Genomic DNA, 19,694 nt, shown 5'->3' with positions numbered 1-19,694 from the left:
CCGCGGCAGAGGAAGGAATGGCGGTGCCACACCCGTGAATATAAAATCGAGGTTTTATTATTACAAGAAATACGTTTAAAAAAAAAAAAAAAACAAAACCCAAACACACAACCGTTTCAATACATTGTTTTCCCAACACTATGCGGAAAGGCTGCCCTTGCCCTGCCCTGCGGCAAGGAGCCCCGATGGCACCATCCAAGACGAAGCCATGTGAAACACCCAGGAGTGTGCAGGTTTCCAGGCACCCAGCTGCCCCAGGCCCTGCAACCACCCAGTTCCCCAGTTTCTGGAAGCCAGCACCAAGGAAACAAGAGATGAGAGCCTCTGCCATCCTGACACTTGGGGACCTGCTAGTTCAGCCTTCTTTTGGTCACTCCCTTGAGCCTTCAAAACTGAGGAACATTTTCAAGAAGGAAAAATCCCACCACTAAAAAGACATTTAGAGTTAAACCCCTGTAAACGCTCCACGACAGCACCGTTGAGACCACAGTAGCACACTAGAGGCAGCCAGTCCCGGTACCACTGACTCAATTCAGTGGCATTTTTAAAAAAGCAACAGCAAGTTCTGTACTCAGTCTTTGGATAAAAGAAAAAGAACATCACAGGAGTACCAGAAGGCATCAGCCAAGCTGAGTCTCACATCAAGATTATTGGTGTTACCAGCACTAAACTGCACTGGGCCAAACAAAGGGGTTTGGGCTGCTGTTTCACCATCAGCGACCAATTTCCACAGGGAACTACTCCTGCAGACAAGAGTTGTGTTGTCAGAGGGGTTTTTTTACAAAATATAGTAAGAAAACAGAAGCCATTACCATAGACCTAGGTACAACATACACCAACCCCACTACAGCTACTTTAGAAGTCTTAGCTCAAAACCAGTTTCACTCCGACCACAGACCTCCACCTGACATCAACAGCTACAAAGCTACAAGCCCTAAATCTCCAACTCTCAACTGGCTATGAAAGATCTCCTGCCTGTGTTCCCGCAAACGCCTTCTCCTCAGTTCAACACAAAGACAGGCTGAAAAGGCAGCACATTAAAACATGCCCCTGCTGCACTTCTCTAGTGCCGCTGAAGAGATCCAGGTGCCCCAAAGCACTGCTGAAGAGCAGGTATGAAATGTCTTTTGACATAGAAATGGAAACTGAGGCACTGAGGTGACATAGGTCTAGTAAGGCAACAGTGGCACCTGATAAAACCCAGAGGTAATTTCCAGTCCAGAGCTCTACTTTGCACTTTCTTTCCAGGGACCGCAATATGCCTGAAAATACTCTGCACTTAAAGAGAACTTATGGTCAGTTTTGGACAAGAAGTTTCACAACTTCTCCAAGTAAAATTTAAGATTTAACGGGAAAAAAAATATGAAGAAGAGGACACCTGAGCAGCTGCTTCATCATGATAGCTGGCAAACCCCAAACAGTGAGAATGGAGAGCTATATAAACTACATCTAAAAAACTGTACATAGTTTATAGTTTTTCCATAAACTATATGATTTAAAATTTCTTTTCTGCCTGACCTCACACTGAAAATATAGGAGAAGACAGACAAAACAGTCTAGAAGCCATTGTGAGGAGTATCACAGGGCTGAAGCAGGCCTGTGGCAGCCTGGCAGTGTGTTCTGCATGCAGAACACAGTGCCGAGTGGTCCCTTAGCACGGTACCAAGCTCAGAGGCCTGAGAACCATGGAGCCTGTTCCTCTTCTGGTCAGAATTCATCCCGTAATCTTGGTGGGTGGTCCATACCAAAAAATGAAGAGGGTCTTCCATGCACATCGCGCTCTCTTTTCACAAAGGCAGTAAACGAAGAGACACAGTTTCCAATAAAATGATCAGACTGACCGAGGATGTACAAATCAATCTGAGGCACTTCTGGCTGCAAGCTTACAACCTTGATCTGCAGAGAAATGAGGAAAGCAGATGAATCCAGTCATCTATTATTACAATCCAAATGTCTTGGCATAATATTAGAAATGGAAATATACAACAAAAAGAGAGTGGATTCCATCTTAAGTTGCCCTTTAACTCATTTATGAATAGATAAATGTCAAAAATTTTGCAAATCACTTGGATTTATTTAATTGAGGTCTTTTTCAAGGCAAAATTAACTACCATGCAGAATAATGCTCTTCAACCTCTGGGAAAGGAAGAGTTTTACAGTATAATTTTAATTGCTATGAGAAAAACCACTTTGAGATGCCAATATTTCTGTGAATAGCATATTACACAACTGCCTGCCTGCTGTGGGTGGCAGCATCAGACCAAAATCCAAGGAATGTTTTTATGAAAGCTCTCCTACCTGAACAGGTTTCTAAAATACTTACCTTTTCTTGTAAAAACTGCTGTATTTCCGTTGTGTAGGGCTCAGAATCAGTAGCGATATAAACAGATTTAGCTTCTGTCTTTTTCACCCAGAGCTTGAGAGCACGCTTGATCTCTTTGAGGTCTGGCAGGCACATGTCCATGGTAAGAGGGACTGCAGCGCTTTGGTCATAGCCCACACACTGAGGTGAAGCCATGAAGTGTGGCCCGGCTGTCCCATCCTTTAACATATTGCAGGCGTTTTTCTATTGGGAGAAGGAAAGAAAATATCACTTTTGAATTGCAAGTGGGAGAAAACACTGTCACGTCCACCACATCTGCCAGCAGCGTCAGCCTGATTGAAAGGGGAATCCCAACAGCACTGCTAAGGGCTCAGGCTGCCACCCCAGAAGCACAGCTCCTCTTTGGGCAGCTTCTTCCACAGAGCATTAGCCACCAGTCTATAGCAACTGTACAGACCGCAACAACCAGTCCCGCATGGGAACCCTACCCAGTCTGAGCCGATCCTCAGGTGAATTCCTACATAGGGCCTGACCAGCAGAGAATGAATATAGGCCTCTCCTTTCTTCACCATTTCATCAGACCACACCATGTATTTCTGGAGGGGCCGGTGTTCCTCTAAGACTGGAAATTGGGCTGGAGCTCCAGGTAAGGCGAGTACAGGGTGCTCAGAGGGTGAAAACCTAAGGAAAGAAATAAAACCACCAGTCTGAAACATGACATAACCTTGCATGTGTCATCTTGCCCAAAGACTACTGTGAAGGTTAAAACAGAAACTATGAACAACCTGAAATATACAGCATCTATTGCTCTAAATTTGGATAAATTTTAACTGTTTTCCCATCTGAATGCAACACTGAAGAAAATGCAGGTGCTGCACTTTACCTCAGACCTTTTATTTAACAGACAAAAAGGTAAGAATCTCACATGCAGTGATGAGCCACCAAGCAATGACAGCTTATATTTTCACCCCAGATGAGAGCAATTCTGTCACCCAAACTTACTGATACCACCTGTAGCTCTGAAAACGAGGTAACCAGTAAAATACAGTTCATGATCAGCAACTGAGAACCAAGTTCTTTTTGAAGAATAATTACATGTGTAATCAGTAAATACTGTAGCTAGGTATTACTGGCTCAGAAATCAGTGTTAGAGAGTTCACACCTAATAACACTCACAGGAAGAGCATGCTCAGCAAATATTTAATGGTAAAAGCACTAAGATTTTTAATTATATTGCTAATTAACCACTTCAATATCTCTCCCCCAAAAGGCAAAAGCTTTACACAGTGACTAGCACAACTGTTTTTACAAGTTACTTGAAATGCCTACAGTGGCGTGCCAGCACTGTTCCACCTTCTTGCTACCTTTGGATCCAATGGTCCTTGTATGCAGAACTGAAGGAAATTCCCTTGAAGAGTTCAGACTTATCAAAATTCACTTGAAACTGATCCCAGAAGGGACCAAATGGGTTTCCATCCTGCAAAGGAAAGACAGGTGTTCATTCAGCACATACACAGAGCCCAAAAGGCTGACCTAGCAAGATCCTGAAGGGCAAAGCCAAAGAGCTTTTCTGTTACTGGAGGAAAGCAGGCCAAATACAACAGCCTGTTTGCCATATATCAGCTCCACAGGAAGGAGAGAATGAAAAAAACTAAAAAAGATCTAAAGCACAGGCCATATTAAAAGAACAGGAATGCCACAGCTCTCAGACTTGTAATTAAAAGAAGTTGCTTTAAAACCAGCGGGCAACTATACCACAGATGGGAAACTGGCAGAGACCAGGAGGAGATAAGCTACAGACCCGTTCTCCTTATGGTCACAATCAAGTCCAAAGTGATAGAACTCACTTACGCAGACCATATTCCTGAGCCCCACGCACCTGCTGACCAAGCTGAGCATGAAGGTACAGCATGCCACACCACGACGCACTGAAAGGAAGGCTGCAACCCGAGTGAGGCAGTCATTCCCTTCAGGAACAGCAGCAGAACTCAGCTGTGCCGGCGGGGACGCAGGAGGAACTCACCTTCATGGGACAGGTACTTTTGTCAGCACTCCTCTGAGCTGCCGCTTCGAAGCAGTAGGCCACTCGCTTGCCAGGTGGCCAGTGAAGGGGCGCCAGCTTTTCCATGAAGTCCTCCAAGCTGATAACACGGTGGTATCGCAGCAGCGGCTCCAGCCTGAAGTGCTCGGTGTAGGGTACGTGCAGCTGGGGAGGACAGGCCCGCCTCACTCACGGGCAGCGGCACACTGCCCCCGCGCCGCCCGGCCTCCCGCGGCTCACCCCGGGCGGGGGCCGCCGCCCTGCACACCGCCCCCTCCCCGCTGTCCCCGCTGCCCGCCCGGCCCCCGCGGGCTCACGTTGGTGTAGGGCGGGCGGTGGTGGCGGTACTCGATCCACGGCGGCACGGCCAGGGTCCGGTTGAGGGCGCGGGCGAAGGCCAGGGCTCCCAGGAAGTGCTCGGCCTGGTTCCCGAACCGGCCTGCAGCAGAGGCGAGAGCGGGGCTCAGACAGGGTATCTCCCGGGGCCTCCCCTGGGGGCTCCGCCGGGGGCTCCGCGCCGGCCCCGCCGCGCCGGGAGGGCCTCACCCATGCAGGGACAGTAGAGCACGTAACCGGCCGCGTCCCAGGCTGGCGCCGCGCCGCCTCCTGCCGCCATCTCCTCCAGCAGCAAGACGAGGAGCAGGATAAGGACCGGCGACGCTGCCATGGCGGCTCGGCGGAGGTCAGCGAGAGGCGGCCCCATCCCGGCATGCCCCGGGGCCCGCCGGAACAGCCTCTCTAGCGGGAAGCGGCCACCATCGAGGCGGAAGTGGGAGAGCGACGTCACTCCCACAATGCCCCGCACAATGGGGCCGCCGGGGCCTGGGCCGGAGCCGCGCCTGGCGGGGCCCGGGGGAACGGGGTGAGTGCGGGAGGCGGGGAGGCGGCACCGGAGGAAGGGGGGTGAGGGGCGGCGTCACGGCGGCCCCCTCCTCTTGGCGGGAGGGACCCCTCAGGGCTGCGCCATGGTAACGGGGGGGGGGTGGGGGGGCGGCACGTGTGCTCCCCCTGGCACCGGCCCGGCCGCCTCCGCAGACCCTTTCCGGGGTGGGGGTGGGGCTCCCGTTTCCCTCCCGGTGCAAACGGCGGAGCTGTCGGAGTAGGGAAGGGCGAGTTGCCCCGGAGGGGTTTGCAACCCGATTGCAACCAGCACGGCCGCACACTGTCCTGGGGGCTTTGCAGACAGGCTGGGGCTGAGTGGGTGAAAAAAGCGGCTTTTATCATAAATAAATCATCTCGGAGCTGTGTTGGCGTTTGGGGCTTCCCCGCTGGTGCGGCGAAGGGGTTTAGGCTGTTGGAATCGCGTCTGTTGTCATGCCAGGGAAGTGGAGGGTGAAAGGAGTTCGGTCAGATGGGAAAACCATCCCCGAGGATGGGGTGTGTGGTTAACCTCCTATGGGAAAGGTGCAGCGGGTTTTTCCTGGGCTTTAAAAGTAAATGCGAATTTTACGCAGAGTTTTCCAAAGTCTGTAAGTGATCAAGTGGAGGAAACTGATACTGAGGCTTGAGCAGCTTAACTGGAAAAATGAGCCTGTTTGGATGTAAAACCCTACATATCTAGAAATGGCCAGAGTCACTCAATGCAATAAAATAATGTTTTTTTATAGGGGAAATCAGGGAATCATAATGACACATGAGTTGATGTTTGTGAGTGTCAAAAAACTATTAAAAAAAGGTCAATGCAAGATGTGTGAGGAGGTGGGAGAGTGATTTTTTACATCCAGGTGTTGTACTGGTAGGGCTGGTACTGTGCATCTAGGTCTGGTGTCCCCATTTCTTCCCTTATAATTAAGAAAATGATATTGGAAAACGGCAGAGGTTTCAGAAAAGTCACAATGTGATCTGAGGTCTGGAAGCAGACCTTGCAGTCAGGGGTTGGAGCTGGACTTGGTCAGAACACTTTAACGAAAAGTAGGGGGTGAATTTGTTATGCTGTGTGGGCGTTCTGAAAGATGTGCTCTGAGAGATGTTGCTGCAGCAGTTTAAGGTGTTACGGTCACTGATCTTTGTGTAGGAGAGTCAGTAAAAAAATGAGTGAACCGGTGTCCTGTCCAGGCCTGGCACCACAGCTGGGATTGCTGCAGAAGCTGGGTTTGAGGCACGATACCAGGCTGAGGCTGAGTGCCAACCATGGATTCTAGCCTCTTCTTTCTGCCACGTAGCTGGTACCTTCTGTTTGCTCAAGTTGAAGCTTTAACAACTTAAAATAGCTTAACAGATCTGAGTGGGGGACTGATGTGGCTTGTGGAGGAAAGATGTAAAAAGAAGTTGCTTTTCAGCTGGGTAAATTCCTTCAGCTGCACCATCAAGCAGCTGTAAAACAGCCGGCCAGTGCAGAAGTGGGTGGTGAGGACTGAGGGACACAGGTGTCCTTGGGCCAACTTCTCTGTCCCTGGAGGAAAAAGAGTGACATTTCTGGAGCAGCTCCATAGTGAAGGTACAGTAGGACTCAGCAGGTAGAAGCCAAGGACAGCCAAATACAAATCAGATGCAAGAGATGCCTGTTAGGAAAGGGAAACGGCAACTCTACAATCCAGGGGCTAGTCAGGCAGCCTGCCAGGCCCCGTGTCCCTGCCTCCCACTGCTGCTGCATACCCGCTCTGGCCAGATCAGCACAGCTTTGCTGTTGGTATAGTCAGAGAAGTCATCCAGGCTCCTTGTTGTTTTTTTCCTGATTATTTTTAACCTGGGCAGTTCTCCAGTCTGGTTCCCAGCCTAGGTTACAGGTTTTTCCCACACAGCTGAGGAAAGGTGCTCCGTGTCGCAGGAGTGACTCCAAGGGCATAAACTGTGCAGAAATGCTGTATTGTTGAACCATACTTTGAGAAAGATTAAACAGTGGGAAAAACTGTCAAAGCAGGTGGCAAATTCTATCCCAGGGACTTTCTGTGAAGCCTGACAGCTTTTTTTGTAATATGTACCAAGTCAGACATACCTCGTTGTTTTCTGTGCAGTAACAAGGGGCTGGAATCTCCTACATAGCATACGATCCATCAGCTTATATGAGCTCTTCTAGCTTGAATTTGCACAAACCTGATGACTGTCATAATGAAATATTTCATGTAAGTTGGTAGCCAGTGGGAACCCAGCTCCCAGGTGTATCATATTTTTTTCCAGCTCTGTGTTCACCTTGTCAACCTCTTAACCCCTGTAGAACTGAAGCAGAGGAGGATTCATCTGGTGATGGGAGTTTTCTGTAACCGACTTATCTGAGATTTCTGGGGCTGCAGAGGCTAACCACAGTTTTCCAGGACTAGTACAAAACTTTCTAAGATAACCAGGTTTCCCGGTGCTGGTACAAACACCATCATTTACAAGATGTTCCTTCAACAGGTGTAGGCGAAGTGTTTCCATACAGCAGGGACGTTTCTCTGTGGTGGCTACGGACCTATAGTGAACAGGGACCACACTGGAAACATTATTTGGGAAAATGTTACTAAGAAAACTAATGTATTTTTTTGAAATGTAAATATCTAGATCAGGCAGAGTTTTCTAGCCAAACACAAATTATGTTGTTAACCTTCCACAGCAACTGTGTTTCACTAGGAAAAGGTTGCAGGACTATGCAAGACCCTCATCTTGTTTGTTCTTCCTTATTCCACAGCTGTCAGTGTCCCAGGACATACATTTTGACTTAGACCCAAATAGGTAGAGTCCTTTTTCTTGCTAGATCCTTACAATTTTAAAGGAAAGCTGATGAAATTTCACCATAATGAGTTAGAGATTACCATGTCTTAGCTCATTTGTATTTGGATTCCTGCTCTGAAGGTGATTGTTTACATGCCTTACTATTAGAGACAGCAAAATTGAAAGTCTGTCTTCTTTCAGGTAGCTTTGAAACCAGCACAGATGGGTGAGCTTGTTCAGAGGGAAAGAAGCAACTACCTGGCAAAAGTGGCAGAGACTCCCAGAATGCGTGCACAGCTCTGAAGCAGGAGGTAGAGAACGCTTATTTTTTCCAGCACACATCTCGTACAGAGGTGAAATATTCAGAGTCTTAGACACCTACAAAGGAAGACTGCTTTGAACCACAGGACTCCTGCGCCCTGAGGGGTCAGAGCAGCCTGTCACACTGCACTGGGTTGTACCAAAGTGGCAGCTCAGCAGTTCCAGTCCTTTATTGTTTTGTTCTGCCCAAGTAGATTCAGCCTGCACAAAACCGAATTCTGCTCTTCATGGATGTTTCCAAGCCTCATAGTGACAAGTTTTCTCAGAGTCAACCTATTTCTCAGCGTTTTCCATCCTGAGGGAACTATTCAGGGTATTGTGAGTGATGGTGCAGTTACAGTTATTGTTATTTCAGCTATTCATAACGTTCAGTGGTGCACTTTCTTAATGGGGGTTGGTTAGTTCCCTCGTAGTTGCACATCCTGCCCACAACTGGCACTCATGTTGATGTGCCGGCAGGAAGTTCCTCCCTCTGAAGCAATCATGGAGCGAGAAAGAGCTTGAGGGTTTGATACTATTTTAAGAAGAGTTTCTCAGGCAGCTAAATTCAGTGAAAGAGATCTTTTCTGAGGTTTTTATTTCAGCTAACCAGTTTAGGTGTTGGTAGAACCATATAAAAATGCAGTACTTTACCAACAAGACAAGCACAACTGAAGAACAACCTGCTAAGAGAAAGTAATGTAGATTTTCATTAACATGACAGCTAGCAGAGCATGCAGGAGATATGTTTAGTTGAACAGGAAACAGTCTGAGCTTCCATTAGCAGTGGATGAGAGCGTAAAAAAAAAAAAAAATTGCTCATTAGTGTAGAAAACTTGCTAATCCAGAGAGGCAGAATCTGCCCCACAGTAGAAAAGTGAAAATACAATGACTAATCACACCCTGAAGCAGCATCTGTTGCCTTCCTGAAAAAGGTGTGATGTTGCCAATAATAGCAAGTTTTCCTCCCCACCCCTGTTGACCCATGTGTGGTCATTCAGATTGGTTTGCTAGGAGATGGTCTTCCTAGTGCACCAGGTTGGTAGCAAAGTGGATGAAAAAAAAAAAATACAAGAGAACCTTAGTTTCTCTGAGAAGCTCTAGAAGGCAATTCCATGTAAGCAAAGAGCAAAAGTGAGAATGGGGTATGAACATGAAAAAAGGGAGATGCAAAGCAATCCATAAAACACGAGGGGAAAAGGGTAAGGTATTTATAGCTACAAAGAGACACCTGTCTACAATATTTCAGGAGAAAACGCATGTAACAGGTAACACTGGCTCTTAATAGTTGCAAAAATGTAGTTCCAAAAAAGTTTAACATAATTTTATTCAGGTCAAAGGGGTTAATGGAGAAAAGGATGGAAGGTGTTCCAGAGGTGGGAGTTTCCCATGTCTGTGAACGCTTATTTTCACGTCTATAGTGCTTGTTGAATGCTCACATGTGTCACACCAACCGTTCTGTGATTTCAGATGAAGATGTTTTGCTATTAAATCAGTTTGGTCACAGAGGGTTCCAACAGAAAACTGCACTGGGACAACATCACAGCAAGACGCCTGCAGGCTTGAGTTCTGCTTGACATGACCATGTTCTACTAGACCTGCCATGACGGCATTTTTTCCCAGTGTTCCCAACTGGATTCAAGATGCAAAGCAGGAGGAGGAAGAGACAGGCTGGAAATTAGTCCCCAGACCAAGAGGTGAAGAGACCGAAAGTCAGGGAAAATGCCAATGTGAAATTTCCGAGACCTCCTTCTCTAATGTCGATAAGCTGAGAACTCACACGCTTTCTCATACTGAGCAGAGACCATACAACTGCCCTCAGCTGCACTGTGGCAAAGCCTTTGCTTCTAAGTACAAGCTATATAGGTAGGTAACTGCTGAGTGCCTCTACCTAACAGTGCTACCCTGACAGAAGAGAGGGGAAAATCCCTCCGTCGTGTTTTTTTGCTTGAATTTCTGAGAAAGTGGAGGAGGGGGAATGCCCTTGTTACCTTGCAAAGCGGTTGAGTCCCAGACATTACCATACTTGGTATCTCTTCAAGCACCTTCCAGAGAACCTCAGATAATACTTTATCCTGCGCTCAGCTCTTTCCTGTTTTACTAAGGAGGGAATCAAAGCAGAAAGTGAAGTTCACAGATTGAAAAACAAAATGAAAAGCAAGAATAGCATTCACATTTCGGAAGCCCTACCTCTAACTTTAATCACAGGACTCTGTCTGTGGTAGCTATTGTTCTTGCACAAAGGAATAGAATTCCCATTCATGTACCAAAATACAGCACAAAATAATTAAACTATGATCCCTAGGAACCTGAAATTAGATGAACTGCAGTCAGACAGTGTAAGATACTAAGGTGCAATCAGTCCACAGTGGCTGTCAGCAGACATTGCCACAGTCTGATGCCTCCTGATGAAATGAAGCTGTCTCACCAGCAGATAAGTGTTCTTTGTCATAAACTACCAGTTTTCATTGTCATTTCCTCCTCTGATAGCCTCAGCAGAGAGCAGGAGCTGAGTAGATGACTGAAATACACTTGTGTGGAGGTGATGCGTTCTAGGGAGGACAGGCACTGCTGAGACAGGCTCTGTAACTGTTGCTTGAAGTGTGCTTCTGTGCATGTCATTTAGTGGTGATAAAATGCCACATGGAGTTTTTGTGGTATAAAGTGTAGAGCACAAGGAAAATTTTGAAAAAGTAGTGTGTCTTCTCTTAGGGGTTGGATACTAGTCTAAACTTTCCTGCTTTTCTTCCAAAAGGCATATGGCCACACACTCTGCTCAGAAGCCTCATCAGTGCATGTACTGTGAGAAGATGTTTCACCGGAAAGATCACCTTCGCAACCACCTCCAGACTCACGATCCAAACAAGGAGGCCCTCCACTGTCCTGAGTGTGGCAAAAACTACAACACAAAACTCGGCTTCAGGCGACATCTGGCCATGCATGCAGCTGCCAGCGGTGATCTCAGCTGCAAGGTATGCCTCCAGACGTTTGAAAGTACCCAAGTCCTGCTGGAGCACCTCAAAGCTCATTCTAGGCGGGCTTCTGGTGGAGCAAAGGAGAAGAAGCATCCGTGTGATCACTGTGATAGGCGCTTCTACACCCGGAAGGATGTGCGGAGACACTTGGTAGTGCACACGGGGCGGAAGGACTTCTTGTGCCAGTACTGTGCTCAGAGGTTTGGGAGGAAAGATCATCTGACCAGGCATATGAAGAAAAGCCACTCCCAGGAACTGCTGAAGATTAAGACAGAGCCAGTTGACATGCTGGGTCTCCTAAGCTGCAGCTCATCTGTTGCAGTGAAAGAAGAGCTGAGTCCTGTCCTGTGTATGGCATCCAGAGACATGATAGGTGGTAAGAGCTTCCCTGGCATGTTACCTGTGGGCATGTACAGCACACATCTCCAATCCATGCCAAGCTCAGGGATGCCCCATTCTTTGGTTCCCAATTCTCTTCCAATGGGAATGAGCTATCCTCTGGAGTCTTCTTCTCCCATCTCCTCCCCGCCGCAACCTCCTCCAAAGTATCAGCTTGGATCTACCTCATATTTGCCTGAGAAACTACCCAAAGTAGAGGTGGACAGCTTTTTGTCAGACTTCCCTGGCAGCCTGTCTCTCTCATCTGGTGAGCCTCAGTCCTCTTCGCCTCAGCCACCCCCCCTGGATGAGGCTTTGCTTTCCAAGAGCCCTGCTAATCTTTCAGAGGCTCTCTGTGCTGCTAACATGGACTTCTCTCATCTTCTTGGCTTCCTCCCCCTAAATCTTCCTCCTTGCAATCCACCTGTATCGTCAGGGGGGTTGGTCATGGGCTACTCACAGGGGGAGACACAGCCACTGCTTACCACTTTGCAACATCAACCTCAAGAATCTCCTGGAGCCGGGGCCTCGCTGAACTTTGGGCCCCTTCATTCGTTGCCCCCTGTCTTCACCTCCAGCTTGAGCACAACTACGCTGCCGCGTTTCCACCAGGCATTCCAATAAGCTGAAAATAGCACTGGAGAACAGATCTTTCAGTCACCCTTTTGTGGAGAGCCTTAAAAACGCACAACTCTTACTTCCCTTTGGGGTGTGAAAGCTTTGCAAAGCTGTTTCAGACAGGAGGTTTCTGGTCTCTGGAGGGAGCACTTGTAGACTGGAACAGCAGATATCCCCGTGCAAGTCCCAGTCCTGTACAGCGAAAAGATTTCGTCTAATAGACTGGATATATTCTATCTAATTTTTAATCTGTGAATCAGGAGCCGCGCTTAGCACTGACCTTCCCTGAGATCCCAGAGCTGTGTTCCTCTTTGGGAAGGGACTGTCCCTGAGAAGGAGTTGAGACTCTTTCATCTTGGGCTAAACTTTTGAAGAGTCCAGCTTCCATTTCATGTTATCACACTGCAGTTCTGGCAAAACAGCCAACACCTCCACATGGAGAAGGAGAAGTCAGGATACCCACTCTGTTTGAAGCCAATGGGGAAGATGCTGTCCTTCCCCACTACCTCTCATCCCATCACCTAATAGCGCTTACTCCACCGAATACAGCTTACTCCACATCAGTGTTAAGCAACAAGACCGTTTACATAGTGAATTCAGAAACATCACCTCATTCTTCTTTGCGGAGCCGTTAGGTTAAAGTCATTATAGTGAACATTGTTTACACAACACAAATCTGTTTCCGCCATTATAAAAATAAGAGGCACCAGAATACACTGGGTTTATATCTGGTGTAGCTAGAACACTGTTTACACAATGAAGTCAGGTTGCACTGATTTCTCTTCACTTATCATGTTCTTCCCCCATGGGGAAATACAATGCTTTTTGGACCACTTCAGTCTCTGCCACTGTAGGCAGCAGCTTCCTGCATTTTCTCTCTGGCTATCCACGCGTCAAGGGGATGGAGCAGCTCTCACAGCTTAGCTTGTTTTTGTGGTGTATGGATAGAACCCTTTTAAATATCTCCCACAGGCAAACAGATTGTGCATCTGTTCTGGAAACCAAAGCATGTGAAAAAGCTAGGTGAGGAGCTCGGGGCCAGCAGCACCGAGTACTGTCATACCAGGTGTGGATGAGGACAGGCCACAGGCCCCAGGCCCCTGCTTCATAGTTTCCTTTGAGATGAGGAACAGAGTATGAGTTTCTAGGTATTTTTTTTTACCACAACAGTTCAGTAAAGTCAGTACCTTTTTTGGCTTATCCATGAAGCAGTCTCAAGAGGTACATTTTTACCTCAGTCCTAGGGTGATAACGTCCAGGAATCAGGAGGAAAAATTGGTCCCAGCTTCACGTACACTCTTTTCAGTGTATTTGAAGCATTTTCCCCAACACTAATAGTTCTAACAAACACTGAGGATTTGGGCCTGCAGTCACCCTTTCACTTAGGATTTGATTCCACCAGTCTTTTTGTTCACTCCTTCTCAGGCCTTGCCTCCCAAAGTTAAAGTCCTGCTTCCCTTGCTGCCTGCCCCATCTGTTAAATTCTTCCGGGGACTGCCTACCTACTGCAGGCAGAAGGGTTACACTGGGAAGTGGCAGCCAGCTGCTGATGTCACTTGGCATCTGTATTGTCTCCTGCTCTCATTTTCCTGGGCGCTTGTACTGCAGATAATAACACACGGAGGTCAATCGCACTATACGTTGGTGCATGTTTATGAATGCAGTCACGCAAATCTTCATACCTCAGCATGGAGGAACCATTGTAGGCCAATATAAACCAGGAAATTTGTCAATACTGTTCTCCATAAGTCTAGAAAATGCAAAAATCTACCTCTACTCTGTTATCTCAGCTCCGTCAGTGAAGCCAGATGCTGTCCCCCCCCTCATCTCCCCAGAGCACATTCATTTCAGTTGATGCATATTGCTTTCTGCTGAGCCATTGATCCTACAGTGTGACATTAGCTGTGCCTCGTTTGTTCATAGGCTTGTCCCCCTTCTGTTTTACTCAAGAATTTTGTTTTTAATTTAGCTTAGTAATTCTTCCCAGAATGACTGTTTAGTGATCCATTGATTCTCCAAAACATAGATCGGTTGTTTTAGGTTAGCCAGCAATGCTGCAAATAATACTTTTGTATCAAAATGTAATATAAGATTTATTTACCTCAGCAATATCCTGTGGCAATGATCTCCCCAAGTTAAATGCAGTACTTCCTTCTCTCCACTGTAAAATGTTGCCTTTCGAAGTTCAACGAGTGCCTTCTTCTTCTCTAACACAGAAAAGGTAAATAGGGCGTTTCAGCTAGTCTTCTGTTTACCATCACTGAATACCTCAGGCCTGTCTTCTATTGCTTTTCTCTTTGCAAATTAAGAGAGTTTCACACTGTTATCAATTATATGCAAGCCTTATCCCTGTTTTCGGTTGAGAGGATTTGTTTTGTTTTAGAAATAAATGGTCAGAACTGATTGCTGACTGCAAGTGAGGATTGTCAGGTTTATGCAACGCCATCATACACCTTCTTCCATTTCAGAGCATTCGGCTTTCTTGCTTTTTGCCTGCATTGTACTCTGAACAGATGTCATCACTGGAATTCCTTTAGCAGTGGTAGCTAAACTTAGAGCCAGGCATCTTTTTCCTACCAGTAGGCTGTCAAAGAATAAATGGAATTCATTTTGCTATTATTTGCATGTGTGATTTGCTTTCCACACCTGTTCTAACAAGCAGAATTGCAAGAACATTTGTCAATGAAAGGGAAGTCTAAACCAGCAAAGGGAGCGCATTTAGCACGCTGGAGCTAATACTAGGTATTTGCACGGGAAAACAAGTTCAAAGTTCCCGTTACACAACAGAGTTTATAATCTGCAAGTATTTTGTCAGCCTATCTAAAACTAACGAGGCTACTTCTGTTGGAAATACTGTGTGTGCAATTCACAAAACAATTCATTTCCTGAAACTAGTCAGTGAACAACTTTTACCTGTTCATAAGGAAAAACTTTGAGCATCTATGCTACACCATTTGGGAATCACAGTTCATTGGGACGTATGTGCTGAGCTGTTACAAAAATCAGCGGAAGCCAGCTTAGACAAACTCCTGCTAATGTGACTATAGGTAAAACACGATGGTAAACTTGCCTCCCTGGGGTGTTGATTGCTGCAGCACAGCCTGGAAAACTTCTCTTGTGTCTGTGCAGGACTTACGTGCGTGAAGGAATGGCAGCCATTATGCTAGTTATGTGAGATGTTAAAAAAAAAATTCATCCCAGAAAGGGTTTGGTTTGGGGTTTTTTTGTGGTTTTTTGGTTTTGTTTTAAATCAAGGTTTAGGAATGTTTAAGTCAACATGCTACTGTCTCTTCAGAGATCATTGTTAATCTAGGGAATAGGAAACTATGGGGAAGGGTGGTGAATGTGGGACAGAGACTCATAGCAGCAGTGTCTGTGAACAGGACCAAGCGTTACAGTTACGTGTTGTTTCAAGGACCACAAATTAGGGGCTCCAGGTACAGGGTACTGCTGCCAGCCAGCCAGCACAAATACAAATTTAACCATCTCGAGAGGCACAAAATACTTTTGACGGAAGAGAGGAGCTTTTAAAGCAGCATTTTCAGAGGCTTAACGAGTACAGGAGACAGCAAGTGAGGCTGAACTTTACAGCGAGATAAGGTAGCAGAGAAGTACTGAGACGGGATACTAAGCACCAGCTGTACAAAAGCAGGACAGCTCAGGGGGCTGAACCTGTCAGAGCTGATGAAACTCAACTGTAACAAACGTTATGTCAGTAGAAGTCTCACATCTTACCCTACAAACAGTGTGCAAAGCAGCCAGTAAATATGTGCAGCATTTTAAGTGCTAAACGAAGGGCTTCGTCACATGGCAGAGCCCTGTGAACCACCCTGTTACGGTCTCTATTCCAGGTACATCTGTATCAGAAAGGCGGCATCGGACTGAGCCCAAGAGGAGCAACTACATCAAATAATTGGTCGGGAGGGTTAAGTTAAGAGGTATTTTAAAGTGTGGCTGACGTGGAGGGTATTCAAGACCAACAGAAACAGTGCAGACAGCTAAGATATAAAATCATAGAGCTCAAGTCTGTGGAAGGACAGGACATGAACATGCCAGCCACTATCAATCAGACCCCAGACACAAAGAGGCAAGGACATAATGTCCCGCTGGAAACAAGAATGATTCCAGCTTGCTCATTAGAAAATACGCAGGAGAAGCCATTTCTGTGGCAGCAGAGGGTTAACTCACCTAGCCAGTCCTTCCCAGGCTCAGATTTCTAGAGCTGTGTGAAAGTCTGAAGATCTTTTTCCCCATGGGATTACAGCTCGCACAAAATCCATTTGTATGAAGGAACAACATGTTAACTTGCATTTGCTTCCACTGAGTTTCACTTGACAGAATATCCACGTACAGCGTTTTTACAGACCCTGTTCAGCTGTCTCACAATAGTGCCTGCTCTTTAGCCTTAGTGTTGAAAAATGTTGTCACTTCAATGGGAATCCCTTTTTTCCCTCCAGTAGATTGATGATTTCAGTACTTTTGTTGGGAGCTCAGCTCTTTGTTCTTTAATTCCTTCCTTGCTGACAGGTGAATAGCAGCTGCTTGGAAGATCTCCTGCAGTTCACTGAAAAATCCCCGTTTCCTTTCTCTACCATTGCATCACCTTTGCTATCTGGAAAGAATAACCCCACAGAGGCATTTTCTACTGCCTGCAATTACAATTTTTACAAAGAAATCTTCAAAGATGCTCTCCTCATCACCCTACCTTCTTGCTTATCCTCTCTAATCCTGGTTAGTCAGGCTCACTGAATTCTCCCTTGGGTGCCTATTTTTAGTTAATTGCCTGCCCAAGCCCTGTAGATATCCTGCCACCAAAGAGCAAAGTGGATGAATGGCTCGGACAGAAGCACTTCATTAAAACTTTATGGGTTTCCATCTAAAGATGGAATTTTCCTCTTTTTTGTAACTTACTTTTGTGTTTTTCCCGGTTCTCAGAGATGGGAATTGCCATCGGAAGCTCTGAATACGGTCCTGCCTGACACCTGCCTAGCAGAAGGTGGTTTGGTTCAGCATGGTTTGCTGGACCAGGACTTGGGGAAACCACGACTGTTTTCACTCGTGTCACCGACCCCGCCACCTCTCGCCCTTTCTGTGCGCGTTTCCCTCTAAGGGGCCACAGCAATACCGAGCCTCCCTTGTAACGCAGCTGAAAGCTGACTGGGAAACATGCTGTTACCACTGACAACTTTCTCACAGGACCACTGTTTCCCTTTCCTCCTACCACCATGTCTCCAATGTCAGCAGACTCCTCTCAGGTTCTGCTGTCCCTGCCATACACTCGCATCGGGCTCACCTCCATACTATTCCCACCACCCCACAGTGTACTCGCTTCATTCTGGTGAATAACCAGGATCCTTTAGGAATCTTTCCACATGTTTCAGCCACTCTGTAGCTCCAGGTGAGGAGTTTTCTCCCGAGCATGCAGAACCATCTCGACACAGTTTCACAGACTACTTGCCACTAAATGCTTTAGGCTGCCACAGAAACAGGTCAAGCAGAAATGGAACTGGCAATCAGAAATGATACCCAGAAAACATCACATTCTGCTTCTCACTAATCTATGCCACAAGGTTAGCTTAGCTTTCCTATCAAAAGTACATTTTATTTCTTAGGTGCACAGGTTGGCTTGCAGGAGAAGACTGAAGCATCTTCCTCACTGTGCGTTCGTAGTTTAAGCTAGGTCTGCAGCCATCCTTTCCACCAGTGCCTAAATAATACCAGCACACATAAGGAACATATGTGACACAGGGGGAGCTCATCTATATCGAGAGATCACAGCAACAAGGAAAGTTAAAGGCATTGCAGAAGATAAAGAGTAGGGACTTTGGAAACTGGGTGTTTTTTATTACTATTAAATAGGTCAGGTCTTCATTTTCAGTTAGCGAAAACTCCTCAACATTAAAGTGTTTTGTTAAAAACCAACCATCCCTCATTTTAACAGCTATCTTCACCTTCGTTCTATTTCACATACTGTGTCTTTCTTTGAAACTACTATGCAAGTAGACAACCAGCTGTAATGCAGAATGTACTGAGACGATGAGGGACAGCTTTGTGTGAAGCCTGCAGGACAGGAACAGCTATGGCATCCATCACTCAGCACATGGGTCCTGGCTGGTTTAGCCAGGTGAACAGATCACTTACCTGTCCCGGCAGCCCATCTTCCTCTGCCGTTCCGTGTCTTACGCTTGAAGGTAACACACAAGCCTTGCTTATGGAACTCACCAGCACGCCCTGCTCGAAGGTGCAGCTGGAAATGGTACCCAAGCCTGCATACTTGAGGAGAGAGCTAGCATCAGCAGCGGGCAGATTCTGTAACTTCTGCTAGAAGCCTGGCTTGAGTTTATGACTTCTCCTTGCCCTACTGAGTGCCTCAGCCTTGACTGCTTTGTGGTTTTTTTCTCTCCGCTCTAGTGACCCCTAGTATCTAGGAACTGCTTTTAGAAAGGTTGTTTTGTAATATTTGTACCAGTATTTTCCTTAAAGGAGGATATTGAATAAAAAAACCTGCAGATGTCTGCCTTCAAGGTGGTCTGACAACCGGGTGGTTGCAAGAGGGATGGCAGAAGCAACCCGTGGAAGCCACAGAGACGCCCCGGGAGCAATCAAGCTCTGAAACTGCTGCTGGAAGAAAAGCTACTGAGTGGCCTTCGCAGCCATGAGTGCGCCGAGAGCCCTGTCCCAGGCAGGGCTGCCCTGCTGCAAGCTCTGCCACGCGTCGGAGGCTGCAGCCAACCGGAGGGCAGCATTTGATCCAGAGCCGGCAAACATCCCGGTGTAGGGGAAAGAAAGGTTTGGGCTTTCTCAGCCCTGGGAAGCTGATGGGAGAGATGTGGTGTGTCTCTCACCGAGGCTGCAATTCATGCTCTCTTCTCGTGTGGGATCTCGCCAGGCCAGTGCCTGACCTCCCTTCCTGCAGCTACAGCTGCCGGAGCCAGAAGCTTCTCATTGTTCAAGCTCAACTGGTTTTCTAAAAAACAAACTTTCTAGCACTTTTACACACAGTGAATAACCTCTTTTATGGAGTATTTTGGGAGGCATAAACAAGGTTTTTAAATTGTAAAAATGCTAAGTGCCATTAGGAAACGTACGGTTTATCACTGAAATTAGTTCTTTCATTGTCCTGCAAAATGAAGTTCAAATTGAAAGCATTTTTTATAATGAAGTTGTTTATTAAAAGCATTTGAATTATCTGCCCCAGGTGTCTTCTTAGAGGCCTTTTGGTTGCTTTGTTAAGTAAAGACAGAGTCATAAGGCAAGTCAAAGACCCAGTTCCCTACAGCAATCCACGCAGACTTTTAAGTTTCATTCAAGCAAAGAATTAGACCAAGAAAAGGACATGGCCCGCTGCTGGGCGCGTAGTGACACCCAATGCCATTACCCTCTGTGTCCAACATTATTCTTGACAAAGTTCTGGTCACTTGGTTTCAGTAAA

At 46.6% G+C, this 19,694-nt stretch overlaps 3 protein-coding genes across 6 annotated transcripts in view; 2 read left to right on the top strand and 1 right to left on the bottom strand.

Moving 5' to 3' along the window:
- The window catches only part of BCL2L1 (BCL2 like 1), a 198,280-nt gene that overhangs the window by 39,366 nt on the left and 139,220 nt on the right, over positions 1–19,694 (top strand). The window lies entirely within an intron of this gene.
- Positions 36–5,084, bottom strand: POFUT1 (protein O-fucosyltransferase 1). The gene is made up of 7 exons (XM_056354114.1): positions 4,911–5,084; positions 4,682–4,803; positions 4,347–4,529; positions 3,688–3,800; positions 2,812–3,004; positions 2,324–2,566; positions 36–1,896 (listed from the first exon to the last, which is right to left on the bottom strand). The coding sequence occupies exons 1-7, from the start codon at positions 5,065–5,067 to the stop codon at positions 1,708–1,710; spliced, it is 1,200 nt and encodes a 399-aa protein (XP_056210089.1). The 5' UTR covers positions 5,068–5,084; the 3' UTR covers positions 36–1,707.
- Positions 5,117–19,452, top strand: PLAGL2 (PLAG1 like zinc finger 2). Of its 4 annotated transcripts, none has more exons than XM_056354110.1 (4): positions 5,117–5,226; positions 8,193–8,302; positions 9,762–9,988; positions 11,047–19,452. In XM_056354110.1, exon 4 carries the CDS (start codon positions 11,051–11,053, stop codon positions 12,266–12,268), a length of 1,218 nt encoding a protein of 405 aa, XP_056210085.1. In that variant the 5' UTR covers positions 5,117–5,226; positions 8,193–8,302; positions 9,762–9,988; positions 11,047–11,050; the 3' UTR covers positions 12,269–19,452. The 4 variants fall into 4 exon arrangements, with proteins under 4 accessions (XP_056210085.1, XP_056210082.1, XP_056210084.1 ...); XM_056354107.1 differs by having other exon boundaries at positions 9,762–10,157; XM_056354108.1 differs by having other exon boundaries at positions 5,147–5,226; positions 8,197–8,302; positions 9,762–10,157.

Source organism: Falco biarmicus, chromosome 10 (genome assembly GCF_023638135.1).
Source record: "Falco biarmicus isolate bFalBia1 chromosome 10, bFalBia1.pri, whole genome shotgun sequence".
Lineage (NCBI taxonomy): Eukaryota > Metazoa > Chordata > Aves > Falconiformes > Falconidae > Falco > Falco biarmicus.
The sequence above is the reverse complement of the archived record's forward strand: the minus strand, read 5'-3'. Positions and strand labels throughout refer to the sequence as shown.